This window comes from Microtus pennsylvanicus, chromosome 8 (genome assembly GCF_037038515.1).
Source record: "Microtus pennsylvanicus isolate mMicPen1 chromosome 8, mMicPen1.hap1, whole genome shotgun sequence".
Taxonomy (NCBI): domain Eukaryota; kingdom Metazoa; phylum Chordata; class Mammalia; order Rodentia; family Cricetidae; genus Microtus; species Microtus pennsylvanicus.
Genome location: NC_134586.1, coordinates 232,375 through 250,640, shown reverse-complemented (window position 1 = coordinate 250,640; position 18,266 = coordinate 232,375). Strand labels below are relative to the sequence as shown.

Sequence of the window (18,266 nt, the reverse complement as noted above, 5' to 3'; positions counted from 1 at the left end):
TGAAAAGGAATTCTGGAGGAAAAAAACAGAGTTTCGTCCACCTTCTTGGTAGACACATATTTTTTTTTGATTGTCTCTGATTGCTGGCAGCCAGCAGGGGCACCACATCTCCTTTAAGAGAGGGCTTCCTGACTCAGCATTGGCCATAAAGCCTTCATGGCTTCTTTAGGTATGACTTCCTGATTTGTGCTAGTTGCCAGAATAACTCTGGTTCTTTCAGAAGGACAAGCACTTAAATGGGGTCTGTTAGCAGTGTGTTGTAAATTCCTTAATGGTGACAGACCCATTGCCTCCCTGGAGCTAAGGTGTTATGCATGGCTCTCAGAGGTATTGAACATGCTTCTGCCATGTTGGACTGGGCAGAGCCAACATGCAGGGCCATTTACTTGGTCCTAGCCATGACCACTCAGCATTAAAAAAAAAGATGCTCCTGATCAGAAAAAAATTACAGACATACACAATAAAGACAGATTTAGATTAAAAAGACTTCTGAATGATTCACAGTGTTGGATAAATGTATATAGGCTTGGATAGAGAGAAAATGAGTATAGAGAGTTATAATATAAAAGAGTACAGACAGTCATAGATTAAAAGAGCAAAGATAAAAAAATAAATATTAAAAATGCAGGAAAATAATAGAGTAATAAAAATAAGCCACATAAAGATGGAATATATGCAGTGAGCCTGGATTATGTATATTACTGTTTTCTTTGAATTTTTTTTACTTGGATTAGCAAAGTAAAGAGAGATTTCATTGTACAGACTACTAAGCTAACCCAATATATTAAAGATGCTGCTTTGGAAAAGAGCATCTGCTTTTGTTTCCACAGAGGATAGAAAGCTGTGGATTCCTTACTGTCTAATATGGCTTGATCAAACAAGACCCCATGAAACAATGGCATAGATGGTCCAACATCCATGGTAGCTTCAGGACTGCTCACTGAGATGATTTAGCACACAGGATACCCCATAAAACATGAATAACAGTACCTCCAATCAAAATGAAGAGGTTTAGAGAACTACACCTAGATTCCCAAAATGATTGTTTAGAATTTTTTTTACATTTAAAGGGTTTATGCTATAGAGGTGAATACTTTGCATTGGTATGAATCTTGGTTTATTGATACAAATTTAAAGTCAATTTTAATATATGAATTTTTCTTTTTTGATTGAGGTATTGTGTTTGTGAAGTTCATTTAAAAATATAATGTATATTAAGAAATACAAGTAAATAGACATCTATAGTAGTCAAGCTTGTAGTCATGTTAGTTAAATTTTCTTGATGTACAGAGATATATTTCAGATGGGTATGTATTCCTCAAACGTTTGAAAGACTAACAGAATCTGACATTCAAAATGTTTTAAGAACTTAGGACTTTTTATAACAATGATGCTCATCTGCTCCTGTCATCACCAATCTACTTCAAGAGGATGATGGTCATTGAAAAGGCTTCTTATGTAGCTTGTTAGCCATGTGGGCAAGAAACTGCTATGGAACCTGGATTGCTTAGTGGTATGTTGTACGAACTGGGCATTCAGATCCCATAGACAAATGACTGCTGAACTTGCCTAAAGGTAAAACAATCTTTCATTAAAATTTATGCTAGACATTCTGCAGGACACAGAAGAAAGTGACTGACATGTTGCCACTATAGGAAGAACTGTCTTTGAAACTTCCTTCTTCATGAAAAGTTTGTCTGATACTATGGGCCTGAAGGCTGAAGATGGATGCCCCAACAGTACAGAAGAACTTTGGGTGACTCTCCAGGCAGCAAGATGACTTGGTCAATTATAGAGTTTTAGAAGTTGCTTACAGTGTGCTTCCTGTTTACTTAGGTATTATTATATCCTTCTGGAGTTTTTTAAGGTGTTGAAGAAATATAGTTATAATTATAAAATGTAGATTAGAAATAAAACTTTAAATTCACAAAAATAGGATAGATAATAAAGTATCTTCCTTAATTTGCCAAATGTATGTGGACTAAATATTGTGACTATAATTCTTTCTTGATAGCTTGATAACAGTTTTATTGTATGTAATCTTAAAGTTAAAGCCTTTCTTTGTATTTAGACAGGAAAAAAAAGAGGTGATGGGGATTCCCCTCTATATCCTGTGAATATGTTTTATTTTCATTGGTTAATAAAGAAATTGCTTTGAGCTTATGGCAGCCCAGAATAGAGCAATGTGGGAATTCCAAGCAGAGATAAAGGAGAAAAGAAGGCAGAGTCAGAGACACCATGTAGACACTGAAGGAGAAAGGTGTGCTCCTACCAAAACCTTAACATTAAACCATGAACATGGGGTAAAATATAAAATAATAGAAATGGGTCGATTTAAGATGTAAAACTAGTTAATAAAAAACCTGAGCTAATAGGCAAAGTTGTGCTTTAATTAATATAGTTTCTGCTGGAAAAGATAAAACTGTCTCCTACATCCTCCTCCACCTTTGGTTCTTTTGTTTTTGTTTTTGTTTTTTTTTTCTGAGACAGGGTTTCTCTGTAGCTTTGGAGCCTGTCTTGGCACTAGCTCTTGTAGACCAGGCTGGCCTCGAACTCACAGAGATCCACCTGCCTCTGCCTCCTGAGTGCTGGGATTAAAGGTGTGCGCCACCACCGTCCGGCCCCCACCTCTGGTTCTTAACATCCTTTATGCCTCTTCTTCCACAGTTTTCTTTCAGTTATGAGGGAAAGAATTTGATGGAGATGAAAAGTTTGGGCATGAGTGCTCCCAGATATCTCACAGTCTATATTATGTCATACTGAGGGTCTATACTTGTTCCCATATGCTACAGGAGGATGTACCTCTGACTATGGATGAACAAGGCACTGATCTATAAATATAGTAGAATAGCATTTTGATTCAATTATTTTATCATTTCTCCTCTTTTTTAGACCAGTACTATTTGGGTTGACCCTAGATACATGGACTATCTAGTATCATGTTTTTGGTCGCAAATAATGTTGGGTATTGGTTCCACTTGATTGAGTAGATCATAAGTCAAATCAGTTACTGGATGGTTATTCCCACAACCTGTGTGGCAATATTGTCTTAGCATATTTTTCAGGTAGGACATCATTATAGATCAAAGGGTTTGTGGCTGGTTTGTGTTTGTCTTTCTTCTAGTAGCAAGCAGAGTACCTTCCTGTACCAAAGACTGTACTTTATAAAGTCTAGAATGTAGGAGTAAAGGCTTTTTTATAAGTATCAGATAGACAAATCTATGTTCAATGCATGGTGTATGAGGTCCTTCTGTCTTTGTCTTACTTTCATTGGTTAATAAAGAAACTGCTTTGGGCCCTTGATAGGGAAGAACTTAGGTAGGGGGAGAAATTAAATGGAATGCTGGGAAGAAGGCAGAGTCAGAGAGATGGCATGGATCCGCTGGAGATAGTTGCTGGGAATTTTCCCCAGTAAATTTTCACCAGTTAGCCACTGCCACGTGGCAATACACAGATTAATAGAAATGGACTAAATTAAAATAAGAGTTAGCCAATAAGAAGTGAGCTCATAGGCCAAGCAGTAATTTCATTAATACAATTTCTATGTGGTTATTTCAGTTCTGGGCAGCCAGGACAAACAAGCGGCCTTCCTGTTACAAATGAGTTTTGAAAATGTCCTCAGTAATGCGTCATTCTGTCAATTTGCAGACAGAAACCTATTATCTTGGCAATTGCCTCAGTTGTTTGAGTATTCTCCATAAACCCCTTTGAACAACAACTCAGATGTAATCTAATCCCAGTTCTGGAAGCTTCATTTGATGGCAAGAGAACTGTAGAGTTGAGACTTTGTCTCCCTTTATTTGGCAATTGTATTTAGATTGCCTTCATATATGGATATATATTAGAAAGCCTCTACTATATTAGGTTTCCAGACCAACCCTCATATAGTCCTTAAGTTCAGTTCTCTATCCCCATATCCTCTCTCCTTCCCACTTGATCCTCCCATTCCAATTATTTCCATTCATCCATAATTATCTACTCGAATTACCTTTGCTAATGAGATCTATATCTGTTCAATATATTCTGTTACTATATATACCTACCCTCAGTGGTTCTATAGAATACAGTTTGGATATCATTTACTTAATAGCTATTATCTACATATAGGTAAATATATACCATATTTGTTTTCTGCATCTGGGAAACCTAACTCAAGATAACTTTTGTTTAGTGCCATCCATTTTGCTAATAATTTTATGATATAATTTTTTAATGGACAAATAATATTTCATTGAATAAATGTACCATATTTTTATTTTTCTTTTTATGAAATGTTATATTTAAATAAGAAAACAAACTTTTTTCCTTTTACATAACAATTCCAGTTCTCATTCCCTCCCTCTTCTGATTTCCTTCACTTTTCTCCCAACCCAACCACATACAAGTCTCAGACTGGGTAAGGCTCATTGCTACGGAGAATGTCCAAGGTCCTCCATACTATACCTAGGCTGAGCAAGGTATCCATCCAAAGAGAATGGATTCCAAAAGGCCAGTGTAAGCAGGAGGGATAAATCTTGGTGCCACTGCCGTAAATTCTGCAGTCTCCCCAGTCATACAAACGTCACTCTTTTCTATCAGATTCAGTGTGTTCAGACTGATATTGAGGTCTTTAATCCATTTGGACTTGAGTTTTGTGCATGGTGATAGATATGGCTCTATTTTTATCCTTAGTGTATAGGAAGGCAACTGATTTTTTGGAGTTGATCTTGTATCCTGCCACATTACTAAAGGTGTTTGTCAGCTGTAGGCATTCTTTGGTAGAGTTTTTGGGGTCTCTTATGTATACTATCATATCATCTGCAAATAAAGAAAGTTTAACTTCTTCCTTTCCAGTATGAGTCCCCTTGATCCCCTTATGTTGTCTTATTGCTATTGCTAGAACTTCAAGCACTACATTGAAGAGGTATGGAGAGAGTGGACACACTGAACCTGATAGAAGAGAAAGTGGGAATTACTCTACAACACATGGGCACAGGAGACCACTTCCTACATATAACCCCAGCAGCACAGACATTAGGGGCAACATTGAATAAATGGGACCTCCTGAGACTGAGAAGCTTCTGTAACGCAAAGGACACTGTCCCTAAGACAAAAAGGCAACCCACTGACTGGGAGAACATCTTCACCAACCCCGCAACTGACAAAGGTCTGATATCCAAAATATATAAAGAACTTAAGAAACTAGACTTTAAAATGCTAATTTACCCAATTATAAAATGGGGCACTGAGCTGAACAGAGAATTCTCAACAGAAGAAATTCAAATGGCCAAAAGACACTTAAAGGTCATGCTCAACTTCCTTAGAGATCAGGGAAATGCAAATCAAGACAACTTTAAGATACCATCTTACACCTGTCAGAGTGACTAAAATCAAAAACACCAATGATAGCGTTTGCTGGAGAGGTTGTGGAGTAAGGGGTACACTAATCCATTGCTGGTGGGAATGCAAACTTGTGCAACCACTTTGGAAATCAGTGTTTCGGTTTCTCAGGAAATTCAGGATCAACCTAACCCTGGACCCAGCAATACCACTCTTGGGAATATGCCCAAGAGATGCCCTATCATACAACAAAAGTATATGCTCAACTATGTTCATAGCAGCATTGTATGTAATAGCCAGAACCTGGAAACAACCTAGATGCCCTTCAATGGAAGAATGGATGAAGAAAGTGTGGAATATATACATATTAGAGTACTACTCAGCAGTAAAAAACAATGACTTCTTGAATTTTGCATGCAAATGGACGGAAATTGAAAACACTATACTGAGTGAGGTAACCCAGACCCAAAAAGAGGAACATAGGATGTACTCACTCATAATTAGTCTCTAGCCATAAATAAAGGACATTGAGCCTATAATTTTTCATCCTAGAGAAGCGATGAATGGAGACAGAGACAGAGTCCCACACTGGAGCACAGGACTGAAATCCCATGATCCAAATCAGGAGCAGAAGGAGAGAGAGCACGAATAAGGAACTCAGGATCGCGAGGGGTGCACCCACACACTGAGACAATGGGGATGTTCTATCGAGAACTCACCAAGGCCAGCTGGCCCGAGTCTGAAAAAGCATGGGGTAAAACCGGACTTGCTGAACATAGCGGACAATGAGGACTACTGAGAACTCAAGAACAGTGGCACTGGGTTTTGATCCTACTGTATGTACTAGCTTTGTGGGAGCCTAGGCTTTCTGGATGCTCACCTTACTAGACCTGGAAGGAGGTAGGATGTCCTTGGACTTCCCACAGGTCAGGGAACCCTGACTGCTCTTTGGGCTGATGAGGGAGGGGGAGTTGATTAGGGAAGGGGGAGGGAAATGGGAGGCGGTGGCGGGGAGGAGGCAGAAATCTTTAATAAATAATAAAAAAAAACAAATGTCACTCTCATTCAGAGGGTCTAGTTTGATCCTGTGCTGGTTGCTTCCCTGTCTGGCAGAAGTTGCTGAGTTCCCATTAGCTCAGGTAAACTTTCAGTCTGTGTCCCCATCATGGTCTTGATCTCTTTGCTCATATTCTCACTACTTCCACTCTTCAACTGGATTTTGAGTTTCAGCCCAGTACTCTGCTGTGGGTCTCTGCCTCTGTTTTCATCAGTTACTTGATGAAGGTTCTATGATGAATTTTAAGATATTCATCAATCTGACAACAGGTTAAGACCAGTTTGGGCACTCTCTCCTCTATTGCTTAGGGATTTAGCTGGGTTCATCCTTGTGGGTTCCTGAGAATTTCTCTAGTGTCAGATTTATTGCTAGCTGCTCTCATGTCTGTCCTTTGGTGTGAGAGGTTCTTCTGTATATTGCTGCTTTTACTTGTTATTGAATAAAGAAGCTGTTTTGGCCTGTGATATGGCAGAGTAGAGCTAGGTAGGAAAACTAAACTGAATGCTGGGACAAAGAAGGCAGAGTCAGTCAGATGCTATGTAGCTGCTGATGCAGGAGACAGACTCCGAAACTTTTCCAATAGAGCACGACCTTGTGGTTATTCACAGCTTAATGGAGATAGGTTAGTTTAGGATATATGAGCTACCTAGAAATATGCTTAAGCTACTAGCCAAACATTATTGCAAAAATATAGTTTCTGTGTGATTATTTTGGGTCTGAGCAGCTGCCAATGAACGAGTAGCCTCCATCAACATTGTTGTCTTTCACTAACATGACAGTGGCCAGCTTTATGCCCTCACCTTTATAAAAATTTAATTGCCAAAATTTTGCATTTAGTTTTAAATTTATAGAATCTCCAAATAAGTTTCTGAGAGAAAAACATAACATTCTGAGTAACTAATAAATATTTCTGTGTGTAAATAGACATATTATTCTTTGATGAATATGCAAATGTACCAGAAATAATCATGCTTCTTTTGTGGATGAGTGCAATCTTTTCTCAGCCCTCAAATAATATTGGGAAGCATCTCCAAACTAAATAATGGAGAAGTCCAAAGGAGAAAAAAACACTCTAATTCTTTGAGGACATAGAAATTCATAAATAAGTGGGAAAATAACAGCTCTCAAAATTATGTTTTAGAGGTCACAATAATGGAAAGTTTCCAAGCTCTGGGATGGGTGGGGCTACATGTTCTTGAATCACATGGAAAACTCTTTAAATTCTGCTTGCAAATAAAGAAAGAAAATTGAGCTTCTTTTGTTTCTCCTTGATAACCTGTTGCAGAAAGCATATGAGGGGCAGTGGTTTGCAGAAGATGCTCCTGTACTTTGTCCTAGATGAGAAAACAGATTAGAAATCGGTTTAGAGTTTGACCAGGTACTGAGTAAACCTACTCCGTATAAAACAGGACAGTGACATCACTAGAACTGTTAATGGATTGATTAACATGAGTGAGATTTATAATAATTTTATTTTATTATCAGAGGCTCTAGTGTGTAAATCATGTTTGCTCCGATCAATGATGGGAGAAGCAGGTAAAACAACATCTATGGAACCTGTAGGACAGGACTTGATGTATAATAAATATCCAATAAATACTAAAGCCTTTAAAAACTAATAAGAATCTTGAAGTAGGAGGCAAAGCAGCCATTCTTATAGGTTTAATGAAATTAATATTCTATTGAGATTTTATCTGTGAATGAAATTCAACTCAGAAATGCAGCAAGCATATAATTTACTTTTTTACTGCAATGGAATTATTTTCTAACATATTTTAATCCTATGGGACTTCCTCAATTTTAAGAATAAATAGTGAATTTTCAGAGAATATATCCTGAATCCTGATGCAGAATCATGGAATGCTGTCCTCTTTCTACTTACTAATATACAACACAGAATTTACGATGTCCATAATCACACACAGGACAACTTCATAAGAAGAGACATTAAGGTAAGAAAAATGTTACAAGTTAGATAGTGGAGTATTCTGAGTTAAATGTGTTCATTTGATGTTTGTAAATAATGTTAGGCTCCTGCCTTAGAATGTTCAGGAAAATTGAGCATCTGGAACCATGTGCTATGTTGGTGCTGGCCATGGATTAGTGTCTCCTTTAAATCAGATGAATTAGAAAGAAACCAGGAGAGGGTTCACGTACCCTCTAGAATGAACATCAGTGGAAACACAGAGATGGTGTCAGAGTCCTTCTCATTCAAGAAATATCAATACTATGACAATTGAAGCATTTGGGGCAATCATCAGAGTATCAGGAAAAGCCGAGAGAAGGTACTGAAATCTGAAGGGGTCAGGGGTCAGAGTTCCCAGATTGTCATGTAAAAGAACATTCTTACCTAAGTGGATAAGGAATAAATGCTTGATTCGTATAAATGTCTTCTATGCAAATTTTAGGTACTCTCCATTTTACTAATATACATAATTCACAATCTTGCATTATGTTATTTCTCTAATTCATTTCACCTTTATAGTAAGTTTATAGAGCTGAGATATTTAATAGAAAGTTTCCAAACATATTTATATTTTCAAAATCATTATTCATATTCTTTATAAAATAGTTTAATGAAAAAATCATTTTTGTTGCAATTTGAGTTATAATTGAAGATTGCATAATTTTTAAAGAGCAGGTTTTTATGTTAATGAAAATTTTATTTTCTATGTAGATGCTGGTTAAAATCATGCTGATATCAATATTGTCTATAATCACTGATGCATGTTTTGTAAAATGTGATTACATAACTGTATGGTAGACTTTCACAAGTCTCTGAGCTTGATCTGTGTTCCTGTCCCTATTTTATGTCAGAAGATATAGAGGTAGCTTAGTTTGTTTGGGGAAAATGTCTGCTACATGAACAAGCTGTCATTATTAGGTATCTGATAGTAGCAACTAAATATTTTAATGCGAATTTTTACTTTGCATAGTCTTAATTCACTATATTTGCTAAGGAAATAGGCAATAAGAATAATTAAATTAATAGAAGCTTTGTCTTTTTTTCGCTGTCCCAGTCAATTTGATTTTCTTGATACAATGAAGCTATTTGGAGCAGGAGTTCTGAGGGCAATGTTGTACATTTATCAGTGGTTGAAGGAGAGATGTTTAATGTTTGTGATTGTGCTGTGACCGGTTAAAATAATTCAAAATATTTAGATCTATAGGAACGTTAGTAAAATGTTCATCATTAGTGGTGATAGTACACTTAGAATTAGGAGTAGAATACCATTCTTCTGACTCTTTGGTATGCTCTTACCCCTGAATACTTTCTCCTTTCATACTGACAGCATTCATTTCATGTTTTCATGCTTTCTTAAGAATGATTTGAGAGACATATTTATCAAGTTCAAACACAGAAATGTCACTCCAAGTTTTGAGAATTTTTAGAATCTTAAGTAATGTGCTCCAAGCCACAAAACAAATAGCAAATCCTGTATTGGGTATGCTTGGGAGAGTCAGTAGCTGGTTTTCTGACTCATTTTTGCCATTTGATTTCTGTTTTCTCCTTAGGCTGGAGTAGCCAGACCCTGATTCATGTACTGGCATACTTTCCTTGAAGATACATAGGAAATGGCTGATGTCATGATCACTTTAACTTTGTTTTATCCTACTGTTACTTGGTGATAGTTTGTAAATAGTTTTAGAATTCATAGTTAAATACCCAAGAGAAATTAATCAGAGAATTGAAGACAGAAACTATTGTACATTTTGCATGTTTCTTAGTTTTATTTATAGTTGAAATGATTTCTATTAACTGAACGTGTAATTTATAAACATAGATTATTTTTAACTTCTACAGTAAACAATATTATTTTTGTTTATATTTTTAACAAAAGTTATAAACATGTCCATATTGTCATAAATATATGATTCTCTATTGCTACATGTAATTAATGAGTGCAAGCGCACAGCATTTTCATTTGTGTGAACAAGTGGAAATGAATGGAAATCTTCTACACATGTTTCTGTTTCCATTTCTATGTGTGCAGACCTCTAGGTTTTAACTATTCTATAATGTATCTCTACCTCAATCTGATTGATCTTCTACTACAACTATGTAAATTTTTTTGTAGTTTTTTGGTTTTTTTTTGTTTCTCAGTGAAATCAAATACTCAATGTAATTTTGTATCTAGCTGTACTAAGTCTTTGTTGATCTCAAAGTCATAAATTGGATTGACAAAAATATTTATCATTACCAAATTACATGCTCTCAATTGGACATTCATCTTCTCCTTGGAAACAATGAAAAACCAGAGTTTTGTAACTGAATTTGTCTTCCTGGGACTATCACAGAACCCAAATGTTCAAAAATTGATATTAATCATATGTTTATTTGTCTACATTGCAACTATCGGTGGCAACATGACGATTGTGGTGACCATTGTTTGCAGCCCTACACTGCTGGGCTCCCCCATGTATTTCTTTCTGGCTTTCCTGTCTTTACTGGATGCAAGCTTCTCCTCTGCCATGACACCCAAGATGATTGTAGATTGTGTCTATGAGAGAAAAACCATCTCCTTTGGAGGATGCATGATACAACTTTTTTTTGAACACTTCTTTGGTGGGGCTGAGATGATTGTTCTGACAGCCATGGCCTATGACCGCTATGTGGCCATTTGTAAGCCCTTACACTATTCTTCTATTATGACTCGGAGATTCTGTGGCATTCTGGTGGCAGTGGCCTGGGCAGGAGGCTTCTTACATTCCATTATACAAATTATCTTCACTTTGCAGCTGCCATTCTGTGGACCCAATGTCATTGATCATTTCATATGTGATTTATACCCATTGCTGGAGCTTGCCTGCATTGACACTCACATCTATGGTCTTTTGGTGGCTGCCAACAGTGGGTTTATCTGCATCATAATCTTTTCCTTGTTGCTTTTTTCCTATGGTTTTATCTTGCTTTCACTAAAATCCCACAGTTCTGAAAGACAATGGAAAGCTCTGTCCACTTGTGGGTCCCACATTGCTGTAGTGGTCTTATTCTTTATCCCATGCATATTTACATATGCAAGGCCTCCTACTTCTTTCTCCTTTGACAAAGTGGTAGCAATATTTTATACCATGCTATCCCCATTACTTAATCCAATGATTTATACTTTTAGAAATAAGGACATGAAGAATGCCATAAGGAAAATGTGGAAGAAATTGATAGTGCATTCAGATGAAAAATAAAATGTTTTATTTTAACAAAATTAGTATTAATAATAAAGAAGTCAAAATTATTGCACACAAACCACACTATGTTTATTACTTATAGATAATTAATGCAATTCTCCGGAACTGCCATTATTTTGGGTGTTAGAAAATGCTGTTTTCCCTTTTATATCAAGCATGCCCACTGAGTTGGAAACTCAATGTTCATGCGTATAAATTAAAGAGAATTGAATTTTATATTTAAAATCTTCTAATAAAAATGAAAACAATCAAGTCACCAGCTACAATGTCTCTATTAACTCCATGCTTTTAAAAAGTCTGCAGGAAATTCAAAATTTTATATACATTCTGATGAAATCTTGTTAAACCTATTTTCAGTACAAAGAAATTTCAATTTATATTAGTGATCTCAATAAGAGCTATAATTTGGAAAGGATAGAAAGAAAATCTTCACATAAATTCTATAGGTCCCCTGTTTCTCGTGACTTCAATATTTAATGGGAATCTCTTGCCATTTATTAAAGAATTTGAATCATGTCTTTATATCTTGAGAGATAATCTTTGGTTGGTTCATTTCTACCAGGGCATGTTTTCTTCTTGGGTTGAGAGATGTCTTATGCCAATCAGCCCTGGGAAAAGAAATGGAAAGACACCAGAATTATAGATAATCATCTCTTAGAAAAATAACCCAAAAGGATTCTAAAAAGAATTCTAGATATTCCACAGAACTAAACCAGCTAAGATCAACAGCAGATGTAGTAAGTTGACTCTTTCTGACCCCTACGATGCCATTAAACATTAGGACACCATAGAGTAAAATAGTTCTCAAAAGAGGATTGTATTTCAATTAATACACTGACTTTAATCTTCTTGACTTTTTTTGTTGTTCTTTCGAGACAGGATTTCTCTGTAGCTCTTGTAGACCAGGCTTGCCTCCAAGTCACAGAGATCTGCCTGCCTCTGCCTCCTGAGTGATTAAAGGCCTGTGCACCACCGCCTGATTCTTCTTGACTTTTTTATATAAACTAAAAACAATTTTATTTGAAGTTATCAATAAAGAAACCATCCTAGTTTCCACATGTCTGCTTATTGTAATCTCAGCACTTGGAAGGTAGAGACAGGAGATTCCCTATGAGTTTGAAACCATTCTGATCAACATAAAGACTTCTATGTCAGCCTCTGAAACAGAAACAGCCAGTCTTATGAAAAATAGAAAAAAAAGATAAATTGTACCTATAATTCCTTAAATTAATTCATCTAAGTTTGCATTGTGTTACAGTTCAAACTCTCCTACCATACCAATATTACTAAAGCTATACATTAATTGAGTAATACAAAAGAGGTACTAAATTATTTTATATTTTCCTTAGTACTTTGAGTTTTCACAGTCATGGCCCATGGCCAGCATGTGGCTATTTTCAAGCCCTTGAATTCCTCCTCCATCATGAACAGGGGACTCTGTTGTGGGTAGCCATATCTGGGGGATTTTAAAATTCCATCATATGCATTGTTATCACATTATAGTTGCTCTTCTGTGGGCACAATGTTATCATCATTTTTGGTTTGATTTGTACCAAATACTGCACAAAATTTCTAAGAATATGTAAAGTAAAAGGCAGAAATTATTTCATTTATTGTTGCGTTATGAAGTTCAAATGAATTAAGTTTTAAACCATTATCTGTGGAAAGAATATATGATGGAGGAAGGTCATTGGCTAATAAAGGAACTGCCTTGGCCCATTTTATTGGTTAGGACATAGGTAGGTGGAGTAAACAGAACAGAATGCCGGGAGGAAGAGGAAGTGAGCTCAGACTCCACAGCTCTCCTCTCGGGAGCAGACGCCTCAGAGAGACACCATGCCCTGCTCCTGGGCAAACATATGCGATGAAGCTCCAACCTAGAATCTTCCCGGTAAGACCGGTGCTCACAGATTATTAGAGATGGGTTGATCGGTATATAAGAATTAGCCAGTAAGGGCTAAAGCTAAAGGGCCAAGCAGTGTTTAAATGAATACAGTTTGTGTGTTGTTATTTCGGGGCAAAAGCTAGCCAAGCAGGCGGCTGGGGTGTTGGGGACGCAGCCCCGCCGCTCATATTACTACAAATATACATTTCAACAGACTCAGAAGTTTGTAATAAACCATGGGCACACTGGTGTACCTTTCCTTCACCTTTTTCAGGGTTTCCTAACAGTATAATATAAAAGGTCATAGTATAATATTTCAATGTACACATGTAATGTGTTTCATCATATTTCTCTTCTAAATTGCTCTAAATTTCACCTCACACAATTCTTCACACCTATTTGTAGAGAGCTGCATGGAGCCGCACCTGATGGTGCTGGATCCCGCCCTCCGCGATTCCCAAAGCGAGTGCTTTCTGTGATAATTAACTCCTGATATGGCTAAGGCCTGACTTATGCTATTATCATGCAATGATTGTCAGCTGCTTGCATTTGCGTGGACCTATGGGCAGTGCCCATGTGGCAATCCAGGGTTGGCGGCCTGTGCCTTTTTAAGGGCTGGAAGAGGTTTTCCTAGAGAGAGATAGAGAAAGAGAAAGAGAAGGAGAAAGTTTGCTGTGAAAAAGATCCTGAATAAAACTGCTGCAAGAAGAGCTCCGGTGTTGTGTCTTCCTTGCTGGTTGAGGTGGGCACGACAAGTGGTGGCCCGAACGGGGAACCTCCAAACCTCTCTCCGTGGAGCCCAGAACTTGCTGCAGTCAGGGGGTGCACTGGCATATCCTCAGGTAAGATTGAGGAATCGTGACAAAGGCGGGTTTTCTGCTCTCACCGATAGAAAAAGGGAGAGCAAGGTAGTAGAGCTGTGACAAGAGTGGACGGGTTAAAAGTAAGATTGTATGAATCTAACATTTGTTCAGATGGGCGCTTCACCTTTACATACAATTTTTTTAGCTCTTAACAAAGGAGTCAGATTAGTTTGGAAGCTAGTGTGGCGTTGCTTGAATGACTAAAGGTATAGTGAAGCAATAGAGAATAGCCAGGCCGCCTTAGAGATCCAACAGAGGAGAAAAGATCTGAGAGAGCAGGCTCTGAAAAGGCTATGTTTGACACTGGGTCAGGTAAAGGTACGAGGAAAAGGGACCCAGGAAAAGGAAAAACAGGATTATATCCTAGTCTGTCAGAACTGGAGGAGTCGGATATTTCCACTCACTCAATCTGATGATGATGACGATGAGGAAGAGGAGAGCTTTTATGTGGTCCCCCTTGAATCTATCCATAAATCTCTAGACAGGATAAAGATCAAGAGGAAAGAAAGGGAGAAACAGAAGCAAAAACACCTCGAAACTACAAGGAGGAATGTAACTCCTTCGGCCCCCCCTCTGTATCCTGAGGTCAAGGGAGCAGAAGGAGGGATTTCTTTCAGTCCTGGAGTATGGAAGGAGGTCAGAGAGGAAATGATGACCCAGAAAGTAGTTAGAATGATGACTGCTTTCCCAGTATTTCAAGATCAACAAGGTAACAGATATCATGAGCTGTTAGATTTCAAGGTTATCAAAACATTGGCTGAGACTGTCTGGACCTATGGAATTTCAGCCTCTTTTATGGTGGCTCAGGTAGAGGCTTTACATAGATATGCTATGACCCCATCTGACTGGATGAACCTTGCAAAGGCTTGCTTATCCCCTGGTCAATATTTGGATTGGAAAGCTTTTTTAATTGAATTTGTCAATGCACAGGCTGCAATAAATTTGGCAGCTGGAGGAGCTCAGGCAGTCTAGGATATGGACATGCTCCTTGGACAAGGTAGATTTGCCAATCAACAAAATGGATATCCTCCTCAGGTGTATGAGCAAATTAACAATCTTGCTACTCGAGCCTGGAAATCTCTGCCAAATAGAGGGGAAGTAAGGGGTAATCTAACGAAGATTATCCAAGGACCTACAGAGCCTTTTCCTGATTTTGTGGCCAGGGTGATAGAAGCGGCAGGAAAGATATTTGATGACCCTAATGCTGCCATGCCATTAATTAAACAGTTAGTGTTTGAGCAATGTACTAAGGAATGTAGGGCAGCTATCACTCCATATAAGAGCAGGGGGTTGGAATATTGGATGAGAGCATGTAAAGAGCTAGGAGGCCCGTTAACCAATTCTGGGCTAGCTGCTGCTGTACTTCGGCTAAGTAAAAATGGGAACAATATGGGAACTTGCTTTCAATGTGGCAAGGCAGGCCATATAAGGTGTAACTGCCCTCAAGGAGGAAGCACTCAGTAGGGACATGCCCAGGAAGCTGGAAATGGTCAACTCCCAATTCCAGGACTATGCCCCAGATGTAAAAAAGGAAGACATTGGGCGATTGGGTGAAGGTCAGTAAAAGATATTAATGGACAACCTCTAGTAAATGTTACTATGCCAAAAAAATGGACAGCTGGGCCGCCGGCTTCAGGGCCCCCAAATATATGGGGCAATGGAGGATCAGAGCAGAGAAGAGAGTCACGAGCAGTGGCCGACCTTCAGACACCCCAAGGACCATGGCGAGCTACTGCAGGTTCAGCAGGATTGGACCTTCGTGCCACCACCAGACTTGTATTAACCCCACAAATGGGAGTTCAGACAGTAGACTCTGATTTTCAGGGTCCTTTTCAACCTGGTACAGTGGGATTATTACTAGGGAGATCATCTATTACCGTAAGAGGATTACGTGTCCATCCTGGGATAATTGATCCAGACTATACAGGCAGTGTTAAAATCATGGTTGAGTCGCCTAAAGGCATTACCACGATTTCCCCAGGTGGTAGGATAGCTCAACTTGTTATTTTGCCTAGTCTACATGACAAACATCTAGCTAAAGACATTGAAAGAGGAGATAAGGGATTTGGTTCATCAGGTACAGACTTAACATTTTTATCCTTGGATTTGGACCAAAGGCCTATTTTACAACTAACTGTTAATGGAGTCAAGATCATAGGCCTTTTGGATACAGGGGCAGATAAAAGTATCATAGCCAGTAAAGATTGGCCATGAGGATGGCCTATACAGACCTCATCACACACTTTACAAGGATTAGGATATGCAGGTGCCCCTAATATTAGTGCTAACTTATTAAATTGGCGAGATACAGAGGGCCACTCTGGAGTAATTCAACCTTATGTTCTTGAACTCCCAGTATCATTATGGGGAAGAGATCTCATGAAATCTATGTGTTTTAAATTAAGTAATGAATATTCAGAAAAGGCTCAAACCATTATGAAAAATATGGGCTGCCATCCGAATTGGGAAGGTATTTACAAGGACAGAAAGATCCGATAGTGGCAGAACTAAGAAAACCCAGACAAGGGATGGGTTTTTCTTAGGGGCCGCTGGGGAAGGAATTGCCATTACTTGGAAAACAGAGGAGCCAGTGTGGGTTCCTCAGTGGCCTCTTTCCTCTGAGAAGCTCATGGCTGCCAATGATTTAATTATGGAACCCTTAACTCTGGGCCATATTAAACCATCCATTTCCTCCTGGAACACACTTATTTTTGTAATCATGAAAAAAATCGGGAAAGTGGCAACTATTACATGATTGGTGAGCTGTTAATAATCAAATGCAAGTCATGGGACCGGTGCAATACGGGTTGCCATTACTATCCTCTTTGCCTGCCTCCTGGCCTATTATTGTGATAGATATAAAAGATTGTTTTTTCTCCATCCATTTGTTTGATAAAGACAGTGAGAGATTTGCCTTTACAGTTTCGTCTCTTAATCATGAAGAACCAGACAAAAGATATGAGTGGGTTGTCTTGCCACAGGGAATGGCCAATAGTGCTACAATGTGTCAGCTGTATGTGGGGGAGGCTATTGCACCCCTGAGAGAAAAATCTCCCACTCTAAGATGCATTCATTATAGGGACGATATATTGCTGGCTGCCAAGAATGAACGAATGTTAGATCAGACCTATTGGAACTTATTAAGCTACTTGAAAGGAGAGGGCTGCATGTAGCCCCAGAAAAAGGTACAAAAAGATAAAATGTTTTTTTTTTAATTTATTTATTTATTAAAGATTTCTGTCTCTTCCCAGCCACCGCCTCCCATTTCCCTCCCCCTCCCCCAGTTAAGTCCCACCCCCCTCAGCCCGAAAAGCAATCAGGGTTCCCTGTCCTGTGGGAAGTCCAAGGAACCCCCACCTCCATCCAGGTCTAGTAAGTTGAGCATCCAAACTGCCTAGGCTCCCACAAAGCCAGTGCGTGCAGTAGGACCAGAAACCCATTGCCATTGTTCTTGAGTTCTCGGTAGTCCTCATTGTCCGCTATGTTCAGAGAGTCCAGTTTTATCCCAGGCTTTTCCAGACCCAGGCCAGCTGGTCTTGGTGAGTTCCCAGTAGAACATCCCCATTGTCTCAGTGTGTGGGTGCACCCCTTGCGGTCCTGAGTTCCTTGCTCGTGCTCTCTCTCCTTCTGCTCCTGATTTGGACCTTGAGATTTCAGTCCTGTGCTCCAATGTGGGTCTCTGTCTCTGTCTCCTTTCATCGCTTGCTGAAGGTTAATATTCAGGAGGATGCCTATATGTTTTTCTTTGGGTTCTCCTTATTTAGCTTCTCTAGGATCAGTAATTATAGGCTCAATGTCCTTGGTTTATGGCTAGAAACCAAATATGAGTGAGTACATCCCATGTTCCTCTTTTTGGGTCTGGCTTACCTCACTCAGGATAGTGTTTTCTATTTCCATCCATTTGCATGCAAAATTCAAGAAGTCCTTGTTTTTTATTGCTGAGTAGTACTCTAAT

At 38.5% G+C, this 18,266-nt stretch overlaps 2 protein-coding genes across 2 annotated transcripts in view; both read left to right on the top strand.

Annotated features, from left to right (window-relative positions):
* Positions 1 to 18,266, top strand: part of LOC142855783 (uncharacterized) — a 237,274-nt gene that overhangs the window by 134,291 nt on the left and 84,717 nt on the right. The gene's annotated exons all lie outside the window — the stretch shown is intronic.
* LOC142855792 (olfactory receptor 4C15-like) lies at positions 10,598 to 11,560 on the top strand. The gene has a single exon (XM_075982195.1). The coding sequence runs from the start codon at positions 10,625 to 10,627 to the stop codon at positions 11,558 to 11,560; it is 936 nt and encodes a 311-aa protein (XP_075838310.1). The 5' UTR covers positions 10,598 to 10,624.